At 44.6% G+C, this 22,521-nt stretch overlaps 1 protein-coding gene and 1 non-coding gene across 2 annotated transcripts in view; both read left to right on the forward strand.

Annotated features, from left to right (window-relative positions):
* Nucleotides 1–22,521, forward strand: part of LOC124805536 (lutropin-choriogonadotropic hormone receptor-like) — a 650,587-nt gene that overhangs the window by 626,963 nt on the left and 1,103 nt on the right. Inside the window, exons 14-18 of the mRNA XM_047266105.1 lie at nucleotides 1,415–1,597; nucleotides 3,366–3,560; nucleotides 6,317–6,589; nucleotides 15,589–15,893; nucleotides 19,286–19,571. Of these exons, the coding sequence (XP_047122061.1) occupies nucleotides 1,415–1,597; nucleotides 3,366–3,560; nucleotides 6,317–6,589; nucleotides 15,589–15,893; nucleotides 19,286–19,571 (1,242 nt within the window). The remainder of the gene's footprint in view (nucleotides 1–1,414; nucleotides 1,598–3,365; nucleotides 3,561–6,316; nucleotides 6,590–15,588; nucleotides 15,894–19,285; nucleotides 19,572–22,521) is intronic.
* Trnat-ugu lies at nucleotides 149–223 on the forward strand. Its single transcript has one exon. It is a non-coding gene; the product is annotated as a tRNA-Thr (tRNA).

The following is a 22,521-nucleotide window of genomic DNA, read 5'->3' on the forward strand; positions in this document are numbered from 1 at the left end:
TTAGTAGATTAATCTGCCACGAGTAATGAGTACGATGGGCAAACATCTATTAGGCGCACTAAGAATGTAGTGGTGTGGACATGTTGGGAATGTGGGTCTCACGGGGAGCGTGCAAGGGATAAGTCCCTGCAGGCGCACTATCCTCTGTGCCCTCGGTGGCTCAGATGGATAGAGCGTCTGCCATGTATGCAGGAGATCCCGGGTTCGAGTCCCGGTCGGGGCACACATTTTCAACATGTCCCCAATGAAGTACATCAACGCCTGTTTGCAGCTAGGGTGTCCATTTAATTATCACTTCATTTCTGGCAAAGCTGCATGGTCATCTACAGTAACTGTTCTTTCGGGAACAGATACTACCGTCACACACAGTACTGATGTTCATTTCATATTCTCAGCATACAGTTGATTTTAAGGACCGAAAGTTGAATATTTGCTTTTTTGGTCTATGTTACACGATGAAATTAACTTTAGGTGAGAGACATGATCTTTTCCAAATGTCTGCAAATCACAATTTATTTGTAATCTCTCACCACTTGGAAACGGGGACGAACGACATGATTACGATGATGATGATGTTTTCTTTGTGGGGCGGTCAAGTACGCGGTCATCAGCGCCCTTACAATGTCCAAACCTGTACACAGTCCAGTTTTAGCCACGTTCACAAATGATGATGATGATGAAATGATGGGGACAACACAAACACGCAGTCCCCGGGCAGAGAAAATTCCCAACCCGGCCGGGAATTGAACCCGGGACCCCGTGATGCAGACGACATGATTAGCAGAATATGTTTGAGGTATGGTTTATGTCATGTTAACAGATACTTCCCACTTCACGTTGGGTCAATGTTCAGCATGGCGAGCCTGTTGGGGAGTACGTTACATAATCTCCTTGCAGTGTTTCTGTTGCCCCAAACAAACTGCAATTTGTCTGATTCTCAGGCTCGTAGGTGTCTTTCATTAAATATACGGGTCTTGTGGTCCCATGTATTCGGTCATATTGTTACCGCCCCTGCAAATACGATGCTATCCTGCAACGTACCCCTATATGAAACGGACATATCCGGAGAATCACCAGGAAACCATCTACAGGTGTAGTGTGAAGTCACCGATGAGCCTCAAAGAGTCGTCTCCGTTGTATTCGTCACAGTATTGTTCTACAGGACTCCAGTCGAAGACAATGCACCAAGATGCTGGGAGTGAAACAGAACTCCATTTTTAATAATAAATAAACATGCTAGTATTGCTGTCTATAGCAGTGTTTACGTCGCTGTTATATCGTTAAATGTTTAAGTCTTAGATGTAGAATACAGATAAATTATTTTACTGTACGAAACAAATTAATTTTAATATTTAAATAAGTGAGTATGTGAGTGCTCCAATTGATGGTTGTGAGATGTGATATATGTTTGCAGAAAACCTGAGCAAGAAGTTCGGGCCTCAAGTGACAGACCTGTGGGAGAGCTTCGGGTCGGATTTCACGTACCCGGGTAACCTGCCGGCCTACGTCGAGGAATACTTCGAGGAGAACGACGGCGGTCGAACTGTCGCAGCCGACCACGGCGCCGCAGACTTCGTGCGCTGTGTGCCCCTGCCAGGTAGGCCGCCGAGCGACGCAATGTACCGCTATGCACGCCGCGCGGCAGGAATGAACAGACCGCGAATAAAGGGTTCGTTCACACCTGTAGAACATTCAGTATGCAGCAGGTGCATGAAGCCGTACGAAGAAATGAGTGCCGCATGCAACGGTGCATAGACACTCTTGCCTCTTTCTTTGGCGTAGTGGCCATCGTGCTCAAGCACAGGAGTTTCCCCATTCCCGACGTGGAGACACGTGCAACAGTCGTGCATCTGCCAGAAGTTCTTTTCGTTTGTTTCTACGTCTCACTGTTGTTAATTTCGCAGATAACAAAGACAGAATGAAACGAAATTACTGTCTATGATTCCTCACAAAAAAGAACCACCTGGAAAAAACAAATGCAAACCTGAACGAAAAAAAGCCTTATATAGTATTTCCGACGGTTCCTTTTCGAGGCACTTTGATTTACAAACAGTTTGCACCGAGGAGAGCAAATAAGAGCACTGAGCTCGTAATTACAATAGAAATACCTGCTTCCACTGTTGCTATCAAGGTACCTAAATATGCGGGAAACTCCATTCAAAATCTCACGCTACATAACCACGCTTCTCTGCAGTTTGGAGTCTGAATACCTTCGGTCGCAAAACTGCAGAGAAGAGTGGTTATATCACGTGAGATTTTTACATGAGATGGAATTTCACACACTCTTTGAGGTCTTTGGATAGCGACAGTGAAAGCAGCCGTTTCCATTAAAATGACGTGGAATTCTTGTACATCATAATTTTTGTTTCAATGTATCATACAGTGTTGATTGTTCACTCCTAGGAAATACCATGGTTCTAATTCGAAATTTATTCCGTTGCTCTTGTTCGACGTGCCTGATCTTGTGGGAAAATTTTAGTCACCCTCCTGTCCGCTCCCCCCCCCCCCCCCACCCCGCCACCCCCCCCCGCCCCCCCGCCCCCCCCGCCCCCGTTGCCCCTTTAGAGCACACTCGCCGGTTTGGAACGATGTAGATGGTACAGGACTCGAACTAGTCGATCATATGACTATCCATCATTGAGTAAGTCATGGCAGTGAAGGTTTGTGTATGTGCCAATCGGCTGCATGGAATCAGCACAATAACATGAGTCGACGTGAAAGCTTGACAGAATCGCAGAACAGAGCCGCCGTGTTTGGCGTCCACATGACCACACCGTGAATGAAGGTGCTCGATTTGTAAATATAGCAGCGCGAAATGTCTATTGTGCCACAAGGAATTTAGTACCATTCGCAATAATGTGACAAGGCAAAGAGAACAGTGGGCGTTAGAAGATTCTCGATCGAGTGTCTTCCAGTGACAGTGACAATCGATTCCACAACATAGAGGAACTGCTGTCAGCGAATGCAGTGCCATCTGAACAAGTTTCCGATCTAACATTGCGAAGAAAATTTGGTGAATGAGCCAAACATCACAAGAACTGGACAGGGGCCGAAGGAGTACATGTAGTCTGGCACGCGAAGTCGTGATATCGCTCAATTTTTTAATTATACGGGGTGTTAAATGCGCTGACGGCTCAAGCAGGAATAAAATTCGCAATGTATGGAGAGTGTCGTTCAGGTCGTAGATAATTCTGAGATGCTCTCAGGGTATCTTTTTGGATTATGACTTGGATCCACTCAGGTAACCTTGATCATGAACCAGGATGTTTATTTCAACTTCTTCGCCCAAATGAGGCCATTCTCTAGGCTATAGTTGGTGTTTCACGGCATTAACCAGTCTCTAAGACGTTATCCTGCTCCAACAGGTCCATTCCTGCCGTGCCAGGACCTGTTCGACTGGTGGACGCTGCGCTGCGGCGTGTGGGTGGTCTTTCTTCTGGCCATGCTGGGTAACGGTACAGTCGTCTTCGTTCTCGTCTTCTCGAGGAGCAAGTTGGACGTGCCGCGCTTCCTCGTCTGCAACCTTGCCGCCGCCGACTTCTTCATGGGCATTTATCTCGGTAAGTCCGGTCATCTTCACAGAAACGTGATTCTTTTTTTTAAGTACGAACTCTTCCACACGTTTGCTCTTACAAGTTTATATTGTTCTATATTCCATTGATGATGTGACTGTTAGAGGAAAGCTCGTTCATTTAAGTTGAGAAAAAAAGAGCCACTATTAGGCACTCAAGACATACGACGAAAATAAATAACTTAAATAACTTGGGGTGAAGCCAGACAGTGAAGACTGTTATGCCACGAACAATATTGTGCAGTGCAAGCCTAGACAGGACTACGAAAACTTCCACATTTGCAGCGGGTGTAAAGGTGCCACAGAGCTGACCGCTTTTAACCTATTACCTTCGTGACCCTGCTCATTCAGCGATATTTTTAAAAATTCCAGAGCTATACGCAGGAGCCAAGAAAGTACAGAACACTTGTTTTTAAATGGTTTCCACTTACAACAGTTAGTGCCACAAGCGAGGCATGACGATCATTTTGTGTGTGTCGCGCACCCCTTGTAAAGGCAACTTAGTTGCCGGATCACCACCATGTTCCCCATTCCAAAAGCAGTATCGACATCATATCAGCGCTGTTAAGAATACCACAGTTTTGACTGGACATATTAGAAGCATGTTAGCACAGATTTACTTCCGCAGTTTCTGTTGTATTACTAAGATGCTGAATTGCGCCACTCAGTTAATGAATTCTGAATTCTCTGGCTTCAAAGACGCTCGTAGTTGCCGAAGCGAAGTACACTTGCTGATGTCTGCCTAATGGGCATAAGTAAACACATTTTGTCTTGAAATTCTTCCATTGGTCCGTGTTTAGGTAAAATCAGCAATATTGGATTGTGGGCCGCCTTTATGCAAAATACTTTTGCTCTTATTTATTTTATTTTCTCTGCCAAACTAATTTCAGCGATAATATCGCCGTCATCTGCGTTTTTTTGTTCTTATTTACTTTAAGTGACAGCATGGTTTTTACGTTTGTTAGCGTTATTTGCGGCATATTTTCTGTGTTTTGTTGCCGTTTCCTCTGCATGTAGCACGTCATCTACAAGTTCGTTGGTCGGTTTGCAATTGCTTTTAAACACAGAAAAACATAACTTTTCTACCTTGGTCGCAGTTCATAACATTACGCCATGACTCGCGTTGACGTCCACATGCACCATACAGCGCGTGTCAGTTGTGCTGGCAGGGGACCGTTGCCAAACTTCTGCCTAGCGTGAGAGCACGGTGCAGGGCGTACGTGCCATCCGTGGTGATCACATAAGCTATTGAGAACCATGTCCCACTCTTGCAATGTCCAGGGAACCGTCAAAAATCGCGATGACTTCACGTTAATTACTGTCTTTGAATAGAAATATAATTTCTGTTCGTCTCGTCATTTATTTCTTTCAGTTACCTTCTGTAGTATACCGTAGTAGTTCTTGACGTGTATGACGCAAGTTCCATCGAGCTATGCCACTTGGCGGTGACACATCTTGCGAAATTTAAATTCATCCTTAAGTTTTGCACAACATTGTATACTGTGTTGATTTTTTGCTCAAAATAAGAATCGGACGCACGACAAACATACAGTTTCTCTCCGGGAAAATAATGAAAACAGTCGTCTCAAGTTTGCAATTTTGCATAAATGTGACGCGCTAGGACGAAGAACAAAGGATAATCGAAGAAGCCCACTCGAAAGACCCCGTAGCCACCTGTATATTGTTTTCACAAGCTCTGACAGAGTTCCAAGTAGGACACCCAGTGTTCATAGACCTCGTGAGAGTGTCATGCACTCAACATGGACATAGTACATTTTTCTTCATTGTGTAGCAAACGTAACTTAAGACGGCCATGTATTCTCGTGGCTGCAACCTTTCTAGCATCTGGTGGAGGCACTAGCCCCCAACAACGACAAAGTTACAACCAATCTCGTGAGAGCTGATAATCGATAGATTGCTAAACGAATTCATAGTCTCTGTCAATACAAGTGAGTGAGTTGTCTTAAATTTCTCGTGTGCCTACAGTTGTTGAGGAGTTGGCAGACCCATTGTTGATGGATTTCTCGCGTTTCCACATCACGCAGCAACGAATGCGGACAGCATGTAGGTTGACTGCCTTAGCAGACTGTCAATGGTCCTGAGTCTCAAGTATCATATCTCGTACACTTTGTCAGACATCATGGTCGAGATGGATGAGATGGATACGTCAGCGTTCAATAAGTTCCAGTGACCCTTCGACATGATATCTCCAACATCTCAGTTTGTTAACTAGCAAAATTTATCGTCAGTTGTGATAATGGTGAGTTGATGCATCTCGTCTCTACTAAAAGTTCCCTGGGGATGGGCATGTCAACAGGAAATGGGTTGGCAGAAGGGGGAGGGTGGAGGGGGGGAGAGGACGAGGTGATCATGGCATATGCTTGTGACCTGCCAAATGGATTGCCTTTGTAGCTGTACCATCATTTATGCAGTGAATGAACTGTCAGGTGTTTTGTACTTCGCAGGGTTCCTAGCAGTCGTAAATAAGTCGAAATTCGATGACAGAGGTTCATAATCTTGTAGTTTATGACTATGAGCTGTCTTATGTCCAGGGCGTGAAATACCACGTTTTGTTCGTCACAGGATTGGTGGCAGTGGGGTAGGTGTCAAAATTTTTTTACGTTTACTGGTTTTCTAACAGTGGTGAATGTGTCGATTAGGATGAGTGCCAGAGGTTGGCCACCTTGTCACAAAAGACTTGGTTTGTCTGTAGAATGACATGCCACACATTTTTGTGTACCACAGGGTTCCTGGCGGTGGTGGACGCGTCGACGCTGGGCGAGTTCCGGCGCTTCGCCATCCCGTGGCAGATGTCGGCCGGCTGCCAGCTGGCGGGCTTCCTGGGCGTGCTGTCGGCCGAGCTGAGCGTCTACACGCTGGCCGTCATCACGCTGGAGCGCAACTATGCCATCACGCACGCCATGCACCTCAACAAGCGCCTCTCGCTGCGCCACGCAGCCTACATCATGCTCTGCGGCTGGATCTTCTCTCTCATGATGGCCGTGCTTCCACTCTTTGGTGAGGCTTCCACCCTATTCTGCAACCACTGTGGACGAGTCCTGGGGAGGGGTTTTACTGAATGTGTTTTACCTATGAGTTTGAAATGTTAGTTAAGTAACTGATTATTGTTTATCATTTTACATAAGTACTGCACTGTTGAAGTGTTGGTGCCCATATCTACATAACCATTGTAAATTGCAAAACCTTATAAATTATAAATTGCAGCAATCAGTCGTCCTTGTTTGGATTTTACTACGCAGATCCAGATTTCGGCTAGTAGCTAGCCATTCTCAATGCACTATTTTCTATTATCAGTGCACGTAGTTTCCTGTTTTTTTGGGTGTCAGTCACAGTTCTCAATATTTAAAGCACTGTGACTGACGGCCGAAAAACAGGGACTTACATGCACTGGGAATAGAAAATAGTGCATTGAAAATGGCTAGCTACTAGCCCAAATCTGGATTTGCGTAATAAAATCTGAACAAGGATGACTGATTGCTGCAATCTATAATTTATGTCACATAACAGTCGCTGAGTGCACCCACTTTCTGAATGGAAAGTAACCTGATGAAATTGTGAAACCATTGTGTCTATGTATTTGTCTGTTTGAACATGATAATCCCCAAAACAGCTAGGCAAATTATCGTAAGATTTTCACAGGTAACTTGAACGTAGCTTCAGACAACATGTAGGCTTGATTTAATCAAAATCTAATCATGGAAATAAAAGATATCGTAATTTATAATTTTATCTAGAATCGTCTGCTCTGCTTAGTAGTTTGAATGTTTAATCGTCACACCAAAGAAACAATAGTATCAAAGCAGGCTACACCAATGAACCAATAGAAGATACCGTAATTTTTTTTTGTTAGTGAAAGATGTATTATAGAAAGTCGAAATCAGGGACAGAAATAAGCGCCACAATCTTATCTTTAAGAATACAAATTAACAGTGAAGATATTTCATTACGAAATATGGATTTACTGATATCGCTTTGTGTGTTAAAATCTTAACGACATTGCTTAGCTTCTCTTGATAGGTTTCACTTATATTATTTGCTAAGAAAAATGAATTTATTAAGTCTGTATTGTAATTTGAGTGCCTATTCATTACATTTTGATTTAATTTTTGCTTACAAAAAACTCCTGGAAAGAGTCAAGTCTTTCTGAATGCGCCAGAACGTCTGAAAGACTGGACTATGTGGCCTCAACAATCTAATTGAGAGTGTTTGGTGAGAGTTCCTGCAGCTCGAGAACATCGGGCTTTAACTCACTCTATTGAAAATTGTTCTAAAATCGAGGCGGAATGTCTGATCGATAGCTTCATGCATTTACCCTCCTCCTCAGAACCCTTCACTCACAGAGACTTAAAATCACATCTCTCCAATGTAACATCATGGAAGTGGAATTTTGAGGTGAAGTGGAGTGCGTAAGCGATTTTTACACCTCAAATTGCGTCCGCCCCTGGTACCTGAGTGGTCAGTGCGACAGAATGTCTCTCCTAAGGGCCCGGGTTCGATTCCCGGCTGGGTTGGAGATTTTCTCCGCTCGGGGACTGGGTGTTATGTTGTCCTAATCATCATCATCTCATCCCCATCGAAGCGCAAGTCACCGAAGTGGCGTTAAATCGAAAGACTTCCACCCGGCGAACGATCTACTCGACGGGAGGCCCTAATCACACGACATTTACATTTACCCCAAATCGCGCTTGCTGCTATCAATTTACCATTTCACTTTAGATGCGTACAATTTGTGGTGAGCATGTGTTATGCCATGACCATAAACTAAGCACGTCGCCTGATGCTGTGTGTTGGTGGCATGTCAGTTGCTGCCGGCCGAGGTGACCGAGCGGTTCTAGGCGCTTCAGTCCGGAACCGCGCTGCTGCTACGCTCACAGGTTCGAATCCTCCCTCGGGCATGGATGTGTGTGATGTCCTTAGTTGGGTTTAGGTTGTTCTAAGTTCTAGGGACTGATGACCTCAGATGTTAGTCCCATAGTGCTCAGAGCCATTTGTCGGTTGCTTTTCGTACAGCCAACCTTACGTGGGTCTCTCGCGTGTTACTGAATCAAACAAGCTCTTCGTTGATGTCCCCAATCATACTGTTTCAGACATGGGACAGCTGTAAGTATACACTCAGTCAATGCCGGGTCTGTCATCTAATAGAGGATATGGATGACCAATTTTTGTTTTGTGAGTCTTTAATTACAGAGCCCAGTATTCCAGTACCAGGTCAAATGCTACTTTCTCGCTAGTTAAATGAAGTTAGATTTAATTGCAAAAAGTTGTAAAGGAAATAAGAAACTGTTTGGTGTGGAAGAGGGGGGGGGGATAGGGAGATGCAGCATAGAATTGAAGAATTGCAAGTGGCTCTGACCTCTGAGCACAATGGGACTTAACATCTGAGGTCATCAGTCCCCTAGAACTACTTAAACCTAACTAACCTAAGGACATCACACACATCCATGCCCGAGGCAGGATTCGATTTGCGACCGTGGCAGTCGCGTGGTTCCGGAACTGAGCGCCTAGAACAGCTCGGCCACCATGGCCGGCCTCAAGAATTTTTTCTGTCGTATTTTGGCGGATGTAACGGTCTAAAGGGCAGGAGATTACAGCTGTGTTGAACAGTGCACTTGGCAGTGGCATCTTGTGGAATACAGACATCTACATATAACGACACAGACAAGATTCATTTCTTCACTTTAAAGATTGCATCTAACAAGCAAAGAGTTACCTAGAATGAATTTTTTGCTCAGCAGTGAAACGTGGTTAGTTTAGAAACTTCCTACTAGACTAAAACTGTATTCCAGACCGAGACTAGTATCAGGAACTTTGCCTTCCACAGACAATTTCCTTACGGACTAAGCTATCTATACACTATCAACGACCCTTCCTCATGAGTTCACTGCTGCAACTTCTTCTCTCCTACCTTCGCCCGCAGCTCGTGGTCGTGCGGTAGCGTTCTCGCTTCCCGCGCCCGGGTCCCCGGGTTCGATTCCCGGCGGGGTCAGGGATTTTCTCTGCCTCGTGATGGCTGGGTGTTGTGTGATGTCCTTAGGTTAGTTAGGTTTAGATAGTTCTAAGTTCTAGGGGACTGATGACCATAGATGTTAAGTCCCATAGTGCTCAGAGCCATTTGCCATCTCCTACCTTCCAAACTTCACGTACGTTCTCCACTGTGTCTACCTTCTGTGAATTCCTGGTCGCAGGCGACATGGTGGGGGTAAATAGTGGTTTCAGGATAGCTCTTACGTAAGTGCACTCGCCCGAGAAAGGCAATGTTCCTAGTCTGAGTCCCCGTCCAGCACGTAGTTTCAACCTGCCAAGAAGTTTCGGGAAACTACCTAAACAGTAAATATTAAGACGCGACTAGCAATAATACTACATTTAGATCAGATTGTAACAAATAAAATTTTGAGCGACGCTCTAAATCTAACCCGAATTTCTTGGCTACTGCAGATCGCCTTAGCTACTTACGCCAAACGAGTACACCATGACTGACTGAAAAAATCGATCTCAATAAAAACAAATCCCTACGACAGGGAAGACCACTGGCCACCTGTGTAAACCTTTCTCCATTGGTAACGTTTCTACATCCCGCATGGACGAACCTCTGACTGTACTGTGTTCTGGATAATAAGAAGGAAAACTCGAAATCTGGGTCGGGTCTGGAGGCCTATCGTCTAAGGCAACTGCCTACCATAAACGGGGATTCTGCCTGGAGCAAGCAGAGGATCCGAGTCTGATTCTCTTTCTAGAACATTCTTTCATTTATCATGGCATCAATAACTGCATATCGTAGCATTTCTTTCACTTCATCCTCATTAATCTCATTCCAGCAAATGTAATGACAGTGGAATACTACACGTATTTGCTGAGCATACTGCTCTGCTTGAATGTGTTCAAGATAAAAGACAATTCACTACTTTCAGTTTCTGAACTCTCACTGGGAGTACACTATTGCCAGTAATTTCCGAAACAGTGGCCGATATAATACATCAATATTGTTTCTCGACTCGCCGCGCGTGTTTAGTCGAGCAGTCTAAGGCGCTGCAGTCATGGACTGTGCGGCTAGGGCCAGCGGAGGTTCGAGTCCTCCCTAGGGCATGGGTGTGTGTGTTTGTCCTTAGGATAATTTAGGTTAAGTAGTGTGTAAGCTTAGGGACTGAGGACCCTAGCAGTTAAGTCTCATAAGGTTTCACACACATTTGAACATTTTGAACATTGTTTCTCGACTGCATTTATACAGGGCGAACATTAATAAAAGCGCCAAACTGCACGGATTGATTTCTGACTGGAAATGGAGGGAGAAAGGTCCTATGAACATGTGTCCGGAAATTGACAGTGTGAATGCAACGACAACAAATCAAGCCGGAACATAGTACAGAGCTACACCGCATCCACGTCGCTACAATTGTTCAATGTGGCCTCTACGGATGCAATGCGGCGTTCACACGTCGCATGATGGAGTGCCGCTCTCTTTTGTACTTTCCAGGCTCACACAAAACAGCATCACAGGCGTCGTGAACACACTGCTGAAGGGTCTGCACACCAATAAACGGTTCAGCACACAACTACTTTCAAATGCCCCCAGAGGTAAAAATCCAGGTAGTTTAAATCCAGTGATCTAGCAGGCCATGCTACAAGGCCGCTACTTGCTGCCTAACGTCCAGGGAAGATGTTTTAAGGTTTCGGTGAATTGTGATGTGGACGTGGAGTGGTGCCGTGTCATGCAGAACCCACATAATTTACTATGTTGTTAAAGGAACATTCTCAAGCAGCCGAGGAGGAATATTCCGCAGGAAGTCCAGGTATGTATCTCGTCTAGGCGTTGTGCAATAATAACCGGTCCAAGTATGTGGTCGCAAAGAATCCTGCCCACATACTGATGTTGAACCGATGCTCATGAGATGCCTGAACCATTCACTGAGGGTTCTATATAGCCCGCAGGTAACGATTATGCAGATTGATGATGCCAGTTCTGGTAAAGGTTGCAACGTCGGTAAAGAGGACTGATGACAGAAATCGGATAATTGTGATGGTCTGGTGTAAACAAACAACGACAAAATCCTTCTCGTAGAGGGAAACACGCTGCTGATAATTCTTGCACTCGTTGCAGGAGATATGGATAGTAGCGGTTGCCATGCAGGATACACATAATCGTACTTTGGCTTACACCATGTTGGCGGGGCACTTGCGTGGAGCTTGTACCGGGGTTCATCTCAATGTTCTGTAGGACCCGATCGTCCAAATCTGGTGTAAGCACAGTCCGCCGCCTCCCTGCACGTTCGTCTGTCTGAAAGGACCCATTATCACGCAAACGCCCAAAAAAGGCTTGAAATATTGCATGATGTGCTTGGTGCCTCTGAGGTACTTGTTTGGCTGTAGCTGTGCTCTCTGTTGACTGTTTCCATCTGCGTGGCCGTACAAAAACACCTTCTCAGCTTGTTCCTGACATGAATACCTTCTCGGCTTCATCCTGACACGAATATCGGTAGATTGTGCTGCTTACCGTACGCTGCGTCAATCACACAGTCTACAACGCACTAGGAACACACAACAAGTGGTCAGAGGAACTTTCATTCGTTTACGTCTTCAACCATGGCAATGATGCATTTCAGGCACATATGTTCATAGGGTCGCTTTTCTTCCATTTCCAGTGAGGAATCCGTGTCTGATGGTTGTAGGTGTTATTAATGTTTACCTTGCGTGTATGACGGATAGCCTTAAAAATTTAATTATCATCTCAAAAACCTAAAATTGTTCCATTTATTCAATTGGGTTTGCAGGTAAATGACTGCAGTACTGCTACACTTTGAAATCTTAATTCCGTAGTACTCTGCTAGAGGAGGTAAACAAAACGGTTGAGCCAATTACCATTGTCAATGTGTATGGGACTACAGTGATGTATCTGTCACAGACAAAAAATTAAGTACGTTCTTTTTAACTTGAATTGAAACTTGAATTACCGCTCTTTTACTTGTTTCTATTAGTCGAGACATTCTCGATCACAAGTGATTTGATCTTCAATTAATGATCTGCAAAAATGCTGAGATGTGTCCGCCATGTTGCACTCCAAATTTCAAATTGTCTTGGCCACACTGTTTATTGTCTGGAACTGCCTTACGCATTTCGATTTTACATCATTTTCAAACGCATATACAAAAGCATTCATATTTAAAAGTATTCCATGTACTAAACATATGGGTACATAGAATATATCCGCCTGTTATTAGGAGAGACAAGTACAAAACTTCGCATATGAAGGCTTTTATGTAAATATATATTTGAAAATAATGTACAATCTAAACGCGTAAGGCAGTTCCAATAATGAACAATGTGGCTAAGACAATTTAAAATTATTCAATCTCTAGTATTTCTGATTTGGATGCACTCGGACGAAAATTATTGAAGTGTCACTAGAATTCTTCCGTGTTTCCTTTTTCAAATGTAGTCATTTTATGAGTGGTCCGTTTACTAGTAACCTTTGTACCTATGTTTAGCAGTTGCGTGACTGTTGTTTAATAACATTTCGGGTGGAGTGATGTAGCTTACTCAATTTACTTATGATTCCTGCCACTTAGCAAGCCTGGAGAAGAGTCAGTACCCATCCCAGCTGATATGGAGGACGAAGGAGTTAGCATCTATGAGAGACCACCGATTGTTTCCTAATATTTGACAATTCCATGTTTGTATTACAGTAAGAAATGTTAACTGTTCAACTAGTAGATGCTATATTCTGGGTAAATAATTCCCAGCACTGGAAGCAGCTCTATTTATGATAAAAATAAGATGAGCGAACTTGAGATGCTATCTTCAACGCCACCATTGGATCTCACCCAGCATTTTTTTTACGAAATACAGTGAAGTTTTCCTTTCAACATTCAAGCTCCCTCGCCTTCGATGTCTAAATCAGGAATGATTAGGCATACAGCTTCCAGGCAAGCAGTCCCAACCAGTGTTCGCCACGTCGCCTTGTTCATCATGACGTCTAACATTGCATTTTTCAGATTGTTTTGTTGCCAGTGTGTGCGTCTCATCTAACAAGGCTTTTTTCTCATGCACGGGGCGTGTTTTTTTAAGTAAGAATCGTTTTGAAATTAAATAAAGACTTTGTAAGAGAGCTCTACAATTTTATCCTTACATGAAAGCCTGTACCTTAATCTACGCACTGACGCCATTACAGTCTGATTCTTCCTTGTTTACGTTGTGTACTGAATGTTTTAGATACCTCCAATAATCGTAAGTCCCGCCGACTGTGAAGTGCGGGCTGTTATAAGATTTCTTAGTGCTAAAAGCCTAAAAGCGATCGATATTCATCGTGACATCTGTGCAGTTTACGGAGAAAACATTATGAGTGATGGAATGGTGAAAAGTGGGTAAGAGGATTTAAAGATGGCCGCACAAATATGCATGATGAACAACGGAGTGGGCGTCCTTCGGTAGTTAATGAAAGTTTGGTGCAGGAAGTGGACAATAAGGTGAGAGAAAACAGACGATTTACGATTCCCTCTTTGCGGGATGATTTTCCTAATCAGAATGAGATTTTCACTCTGCAGCGGAGTGTGCGCTGATATGAAACTTCCTGGCAGATTAAAACTGTGTGCCCGACCGAGACTCGATCTCGGGACCTTTGCCTTTCGCGGGCAAGTGCTGTACCAACTGAGCTACCGAAGCACGACTCACACCCGGTACTCACAGCTTTACTTCTGCCAGTATCTCGTCTCCTACCTTCCAAACTTAACAGAAGCTCTCCTGCGAACCCTGCAGAACTAGCACTCCTGAAAGAAAGGATACTGCGGAGACATAGCTTAGCCACAGCCTGGGGGATGTTTCCAGAATGAGATTTTCACTCTGCAGCGGAGTGTGCGCTGATATGAAACTTCCTGGCAGATTAAAACTGTGTGCCCGACCGAGACTCGAACTCGGGACCTTTGCCTTTCGCGGGCAAGTGCTCTACCAACTGAGCTACCGAAGCACGACTCACGCCCGGTACCGGCAGAAGTAAAGCTGTGAGTATCGGGCGTGAGTCGTGCTTCGGTAGCTCAGATGGTAGAGCACTTGCCCGCGAAAGGCAAAGGTCCCGAGTTCGAGTCTCGGTCGGGCACACAGTTTTAATCTGCCAGGAAGTTTCCATTTTTCTAATGTTTCTCGTAGTGTTTTGTATGGCATTGTGACCGAGCACTTAAATTACCGAAAATTGTGAGCACATTGGGTACCGAAAATGTTGACGGATGTGCACAAAACCAAACGTTAGACAGTACATTGACTTTCCTTGAGCGGTACCACAACGACGGTGATGATTTATTAAGCCAAATTGTCACGGGCGATGATGCATGGGTAGCCTACGTCACACCGTAATCAAAGCAACAGTCCATGGATTTTGAGCAAGGGCATCGTTTTTATGCAAGACAATGCCCGTCCGCATGTGGTGAATCGGCGGTCAGCGTCTTAAAGCCGATGACGAAGTCAAAACAGTGGTGATGCTGTGGTTAACAAGTCAGGCGGCAGACTTCTATGAGGAGGATATTCAAAAACTGGTACAACGCTACGACAAGTGCCTCTATATTGACGGAAATTATGTAGAAATGTAGATTAAGGTACAGGCTTTCACGTAAAAATATAAATATTGAGATATTTTAGCACGTCTTTTTTTAAATTTCAAAACGGTACTTACTTAAAATACGCCTCGTAATTCAGCAACATTTCCCTCTGATAAACGAGATTTAAAGATTTCTGTGTTAATTTGCTTAGAATGTTTAGTTATTCAACATCACGTATTATGAGAGAGATGTGTCTGTTGACACAGCCTCTGCATATCTTGGGCACTGGAGGACCACTTGCTCTTATCCACCACGTAGCGACATTCACATTCTGGACTTGTCCTTTTTCAGGGCGATAAAAATACTCGATGGTGACAAAAGAGTGTAGTTCATTGGACTCTTGTATAATATTATATTTATTTGCAAAAAGAAAGAGTGCTGGACTCTATAACGGCCGGACGTTTGGGCGTGTTGCAGGCGTGTCAGACTACCGCAAGTTCGCGGTGTGCCTGCCGTTCGAGACGACGACGGGCCCCGCGAGCCTGGCCTACGTGGTGATGCTGATGCTGGTGAACGGCGTCGCCTTCCTCATCCTGATGGGCTGCTACCTCAAGATGTACTGCGCCATCCGCGGCTCGCAGGCCTGGAACTCCAACGACTCGCGCATCGCCAAGCGCATGGCGCTGCTCGTCTTCACCGACTTCATCTGCTGGTCGCCTGTCGCCTTCTTCTCGCTCACCGCCGCCTTCGGGCTCGAGCTGGTTACTCTGGAACAAGCCAAGGTAAAACACCTCGTAGCATCGTTGTAAGAGCACTTTCCTACCGTAACACCAGTGTTCCAAGACTACAATCATTCCCCGAAGAATTATTTTCCATTGTGATAAACTTCCAGCAGATCAAGTAGACACGTAAGTTCATACTCAACTGTGCAGTAGCAATAGTTGCTAATTGCTGAGCGCTCCATCTGTAGGTGGAGAATGTAAACCTGTTACATGTCTTATAATCTTTTTACATAAATATTTCAGTCTCAGACGACACAAAATAGATCATTATCAGTTTCGACATAATATCCAAGTCATCATTAGATGATCTGTTTAAAAATAAAGGAAAAGGGGAATAGTAAGCTACTAAGGAACTATATTAAAAATCAAACTTTCTTTCCTCAACTACAGTATTTGAATATGTAACATAGTAACTCGTCAGCTCTAGATAGGCTGAAAGTTTCCTCCCAATTTCGTTTAAATTGAACAGATAAATAGACAAAGATTCAGGGACTTTGGGAAAATATGTCATGTTAAGTATTACTGTAGGCTTACTGTCGATCGCAGGAGTGGGTCACACATCGCTATCATTCAGACTTCAGAATACACAATAAACTGATTTGGTTTATTCATTCCTGTTCCCAAAGATTACTTAATGACATGCATTTTATTACTAATCATTTCCCTGCAGCTTCCCTCGTGTATCTGTTAGACACATATATTGCGCATATCTCCTCCTCCCTTCTTCCTCTCTGACCCTCTCCTCCACTTGCTATCCATCTCTTCCCACTCCCTCTCTCTGTCCATCTTGTCCTTCCACCAACTCTCTGTTCATCTCATCATTCCTACATCCCCTTATCCATTTTCTGATGCCCTGCTATTCAGATCGATAAGACAGGCAAATACTAATCCAACGCAAGACACCTGCTGTGCTGTGCAGGCCATGTCTTGGCCCTGATGGCTCCCCTGTAACGAAGATCGACAAGGCAGGCTGATACTACTTTCGCACATCACACCTGTCGTGCAGGCAGCCTATATGATAGGAGCTGGAAAAATTACTTTTGTTCACATCTCTTCTACTACTGGAGTTAGGATGTTATAAACTCCTGAGCAGTGCTGATATTCGTGAAGTTTGCTGTTTGTGTGCCAAATTTGGTTCAAACTGATCCAGGCGCACATCACATCCCTTCTTACTCTTAGTCTGTCCCACCCTGCCCGTCTCTTCCTCCCTCTCTCTCTCACCATTTGTTCCTTCCCTATCGCTCTGTCAATTACCTTTCCCCCTATTCATCTCCTACATACCTCCCCTCCCATCGCACCCTGCCCACTCTCTGCCTATCCCATCCTCTCTGTCCATCTTCTCCTTCTCTATTTCCATCCTCTCCTGTCCTCTCTCTCTCTACTTATCCCCTCCATCCACTCGATCTCCCCATCTCCTCCAAACTCTCTCTCTTTCAGTCTTTCTTGCATCCATTTTCTGTCCATCTCCTCTTACTCCTCCCCGACTCTCTCTGTCCATCTCCTCCTTCCCTTTCCCTCTCTGCCCATCTTCTACTCCCCATGTCCTCCTCCTCCTCCTCCTCCTCCTTTTGTTCCTCTTTGCTCCTCTCCCTCTGCCTCCTTCTACCACAATCTCTCTTTCCTTCTCCTATTGCCCCCTATCTCCTCCTGCTCTCATCTCCTTACACTTCCTCTTCCCCAGCTCACCCTATGCATCTCCTCCTTCCTTTATCTCCACATCGATCTCAGGCTCCCCTCTCTCTATTCATCTCCTCCTCCTTTCTCTGCCCCATGCCTACTTCTACGCTATCTTTGTCAATTGAGTCCTGCCCCCCTCTACCGCTACGGTCGCAGGTTCGAATCCTGCCTCGGACATGGATGTGTGTGATGTCCTTAGGTTAGTTAGGTTTAAGTAGGTCTAAGTTCTAGGGGACTGATTACCTTAGAAGTCTCATAGTGCTCAGAGCCATTTGAACCATTTGAACCTGCCCCCTCTCTGTTTACTCCCTGCTCTATCCATCTCAAACTTCCGCAGGCCATACCCATTCACACATACAGCGCATGCAAAACTGGTCATAAAGGCAGACCAATACTGTTCGCACATAACACGCCTGGCATGAAGGGCAGCTAATGCGACAGAGGCCAAAGAAACATGTTTGCCTCTGTGTCCACTCCTGCTTAAGTTGGAAGGTTGTAAACCACACAGTGCTGATAATTGTGACATGTCACCAAGTTTATTTAAACCAGTTAGAAAGAAATGCTGTGAATTGTGGCTTTATACAACGAAGCGAGGTAAATGAAGAACTAAACAGCTGTTAAGTTGTATGGAATGTACTAACTGTACGGAAAACGTCCCAGAAATATTTGATAATGGCAAACATGCACAAGATCTAACTCTTATGCACTACTCGTAAAAGTTATAGTTGCTACTGCTGTCTGTACGAAAGTTACAGTGTTTTGCATGTGCCACCTGGAATCAGTTGGACAACTCACACTATTGACTGACACAGGTCCCTCCCTAACTGACAACCAGATGCAGAAGATTACAAGTTTGCCACTTCCTTAAGAATGTGTTTTGATTTCTGTGTGTAAAGAAGTTCTGTATCCAATCACAAAACCGAAATAATATTTAGATGAAATATTTAATGAAAAGGACAAGTTTTGTATCACAGAATTAGATTCTGAGAGATAAAAAATTGGCTACAATAATTACAAATATTAGAACGATGGCTAATGACGTCTTCACGAACAAAATTGAGCAAGACGCTACAGAAATGGAAGAAGGGGTATTATTTATTGCATGGTATGGCATAATAAAGTAGACGACGGAGAAAGATTACCGTTGGCCCAGTAAGCTTTCTTGCTGACAACGACTGGGAGAGCAGTGTGCTGACGACATGTTCCTCCATATCCGCATCCAGAGACATCTGTCGGCGGAGGATGACACGACGGTGGGTCGTTACTGTTGGGCCTTCGGAGGCCTGTTTAGACTCCAACAAAATAATGCCCTGGATATGAAGGCATGATTCGTAAATAAAGAATAGGTTGCCATATTAAGGAATGACTCTTAATTAAAGAATAGGATGCCACATTAAGGCCTTATCTGTAATTAAAGAATAGGGTGACTCTTTAAAAGGACATGACCGACTTTCTTTCTCACTGTAAGCATGACCTCCATCTCTAATGAACATCTACGAAAGAAGAGTTAAAATGTAGTATCCCTTCCTTTCCGTTCCTTTTGACGAGGATGCCACCTAACAAGCAGTATTCAAGAATCTAACTATGGGTTTGTGAGCCACCTCTCTCACGGGCGCATTACATTTCTTCAAGATTCTTCCAGGGAATCTGTCTGGCATCTGTTTCTCCCGAAACTACTTTTAAGAGGTTACTGAAGCCCTACACGGCTGTTGCAGATCTTCACGGTGTTCGTGCTGCCGCTGAACTCGTGCTGCAACCCGTTCCTGTACGCGATCCTGACGAAGCAGTTCAAGAAGGACTGCGTGCTCATCTGCAAGGCGATCGAGGAGTCGCGCGTGACGCGCGGCATCGGCCGCTGCCGGCACAGCTCCAACTTCAGCAACCGCCAGACGCCCGCCAACACCAACAGCCTCGCGGACCGCTCCTCCAGGGAGCAGCAGCAGCAGCAACAACAGCAACAGCTACATCACCAGCACCAGCAGATCGCCTGCGCCTGCGGAGGTAATCCATACCACAGCAGGATCTCACTGTTGCTGTCAACAGCACTGCTCGCTATTAAAACTGCAACACCAGGAGGAACAGCAAACCCCAATATTTATTTGTTGTATGTACACAGTATAGTAGGAAAATTACATTTTTTAATTTGTAAGTGGCCCTAACACGGCTGGCGATTTAGTCGAACTGAACTTGTATGATAAATACAGGTACGTCATACCATGGTTTGTCAATCGTATTGGCTACAGAGTGATGGCGTCCCAGTCTCCAAGCAGCTCAGGACGAGATGTTTTTAGTGGGTATGAGATGTAGAGAACGTGTTGCCCAGTGGATCAGTCGAATATCTCTTCAATCGATGGAGGTCAGGAAGGCACTAAAAGTATGCGGTCTTGCGTCACCTTGTTGAGAGATAACGTCAGCGAGATGTCAAAGATGGAACGCAACCACTGGCCTTGACATATCGGTACTGTATCGCCTGCTGTTCAAATTACTGGCTCTGCGAAGTTTGTGTGATGGTGTTATACCGGGTCAAGCACATTTTCTCTGGTGTTTGAGCAGATATTTGCAATTTCGGTTCTGCATTGTGTAGCTAAGCCCAAACGAACAGTGCTCATCACGTCTTTCATGCGATGCCCAGTGTCAATGGAAAGCGTCAGCTTGTTTCCCGGTACTAACAAAATGATTTTTAAAGCGGAATTTTAAGTGCTCATTCGATAGAGTGGTCCCATGTTAGTCTAGTGCGATATCTGTGTTATCGATGTGTGTTAATAGGGACACTAAAAGACGAAGAATAACAAATAATCCAGCAGCGATAGCACAGCCTTGGTCCGTGCTGTCTGCTACCGCCAAGCATGCAGTGCTACTGAATCGCTGCTGGATTTATTCTTGGTGTTTTGATGTCCATATCAATACGTACTGACAAGCGGAATATCGCACTAGTTTGGGACCGCCCTGTCACATGAACACGTAAAATACAGAATTAAAAATTATTTCGTCCGTAATGGGGAACAACCAGACACTTTCTGTTGACACAAGATGTCACGTGGAACATGCTATGAGCAGTATTTGTTTGGACCGCTTCTATCTCCACACTGCAGTAACGAGATTGCGGATATCAGCCGAAACGCCAGAGAAAATGAGTCTGACGACTTTTAGGAGTAACACCCGGTTACGCATTGTAACCTACACCATTGAAGGTGCCGAGACAGAGGGCTGAAAAAAAAACTATATATTTGCGTTCCAATGGCCTCGAGGTTTCCCGATATGCTGCCGTGTGCGATAGAATCTGCTTGAACAACCACGTCACATCTGGCTCGCATGACGCAAGTTCGTGGGATAGGCGAGTAACTACCAACTAGCTGCTACAAACTTTCTTAAAATGCAAGTGTCAAACATAGACGTAAATAACATTAAATGGAAATGTCGTGTGGCTAGGGCCTCCCTTCAGGTAGAGAGTTCTCCTGGCGCAAGTCTTTTCAGTTGACCCCACTTCGGCGACTTGCGTGTCGATGGAGATGTGAGGATGATGAGGACAACGCAACATCCAGTACCTGAACTGAGAAAATCTCCCAACCAGCCGGGAATCGAACCCGGGCCCCTTGGCATGACATTCCGTCGCGCTGACCACTCAGCTACCGGGACGGGCGTAACATTAAATCCTACCACTGTATAAACTCTTGTATTTGAAAAACATTGAAAAACTGTTCTCGTATCATAACGGTGTTCATGAATACACATACACATTCACACTGTTATTTATGTTAACTTAACATTCAAAGGTGAAAAATTTCTTGTTTCTGAGCCAAATAAAATATTTTATTTGTTTATGAGAAATGGTAATGGTTAACCAATTATATTAGAAATGACCATTTCGATATGTGTTCATACAATTATTAGAAAAACAGGTAAAAACATTACGACCCTTTAATCAGCTAGGAAACAAGATGATGACATTAAGATCAGACAAGGAAAAAATTAGTCAAAACTTACATGCATAACTAAGGAAATAAATCATACGAAACTTGCGGTATTTGCTATCGCGAGTACAAATGGCAGCGGCAAGACCCGCCGGGGAGATAACACCAAAAGACGCCAGTAAATCACGTAACTAGTGAAATTTTCGACAGTCTGAGCGACTCGTGATTTCGATCTTCTATACACTTATTAGTTGCTGTTGTCGCAAATGACCTGCGCACTAGAAAATATTACATCCGTGTCTTCCAGTTCATTATTAAAATCCACAGTAGTTTAAAAAAAGCTAATACTTGTCGTCGAGATAGTACCAGCAGAAGTCGCTAGAGCGCAGATAAATCGAAAGATAGAGCAGTAAACAAGTTTCATCGAGCTGTGTCGGCCGGCCGAAGTGGCCGTGCGGTTAAAGGCGCTGCAGCCTGGAACCGCAAGACCGCTACGGTCGCAGGTTCGAATCCTGCCTCGGGCATGGATGTTTGTGATGTCCTTAGGTTAGTTAGGTTTAACTAGTTCTAAGTTCTAGGGTACTAATGACCTCAGTAGTTGAGTCCCATAGTGCTCAGAGCCATTTGAACCATTTTTTTTGAGCTGTGTCGTAAGCTGATCATGCAGTTCGAGGCGGGCTCACAGACAGCACTGCTGAGTGGGTATGACAATAATGAATGCAAGCTGGCAAAGTGAGACGGGTTCAGAGGATACGTCCATCGTCACGGTATAATCAGAAACTTCACTTCTCTGAAACGACGATGTGATGTTACTCTTGGATTTAATATTGGCGTTGAAAGAGCCACTGTCTGCACATCTTTCTGTTCCCGCATCAAGTGACGCCGCACCACTCGACCTGACGCTGACAGTCCATGTTTCCCCAGACGCCGGCCGAAGTAGCCGAGCGGTTCTAGGCGCTACAGTCTGGAACCGCGCGATCGCTGCGGTCGCAGGTTCGAATCCTGCCTCGGGCATGGATGTGTGTAATGTTCTTAGGTTA

This window comes from Schistocerca piceifrons, chromosome 7, assembly GCF_021461385.2.
Source record: "Schistocerca piceifrons isolate TAMUIC-IGC-003096 chromosome 7, iqSchPice1.1, whole genome shotgun sequence".
Classification (NCBI taxonomy): domain Eukaryota; kingdom Metazoa; phylum Arthropoda; class Insecta; order Orthoptera; family Acrididae; genus Schistocerca; species Schistocerca piceifrons.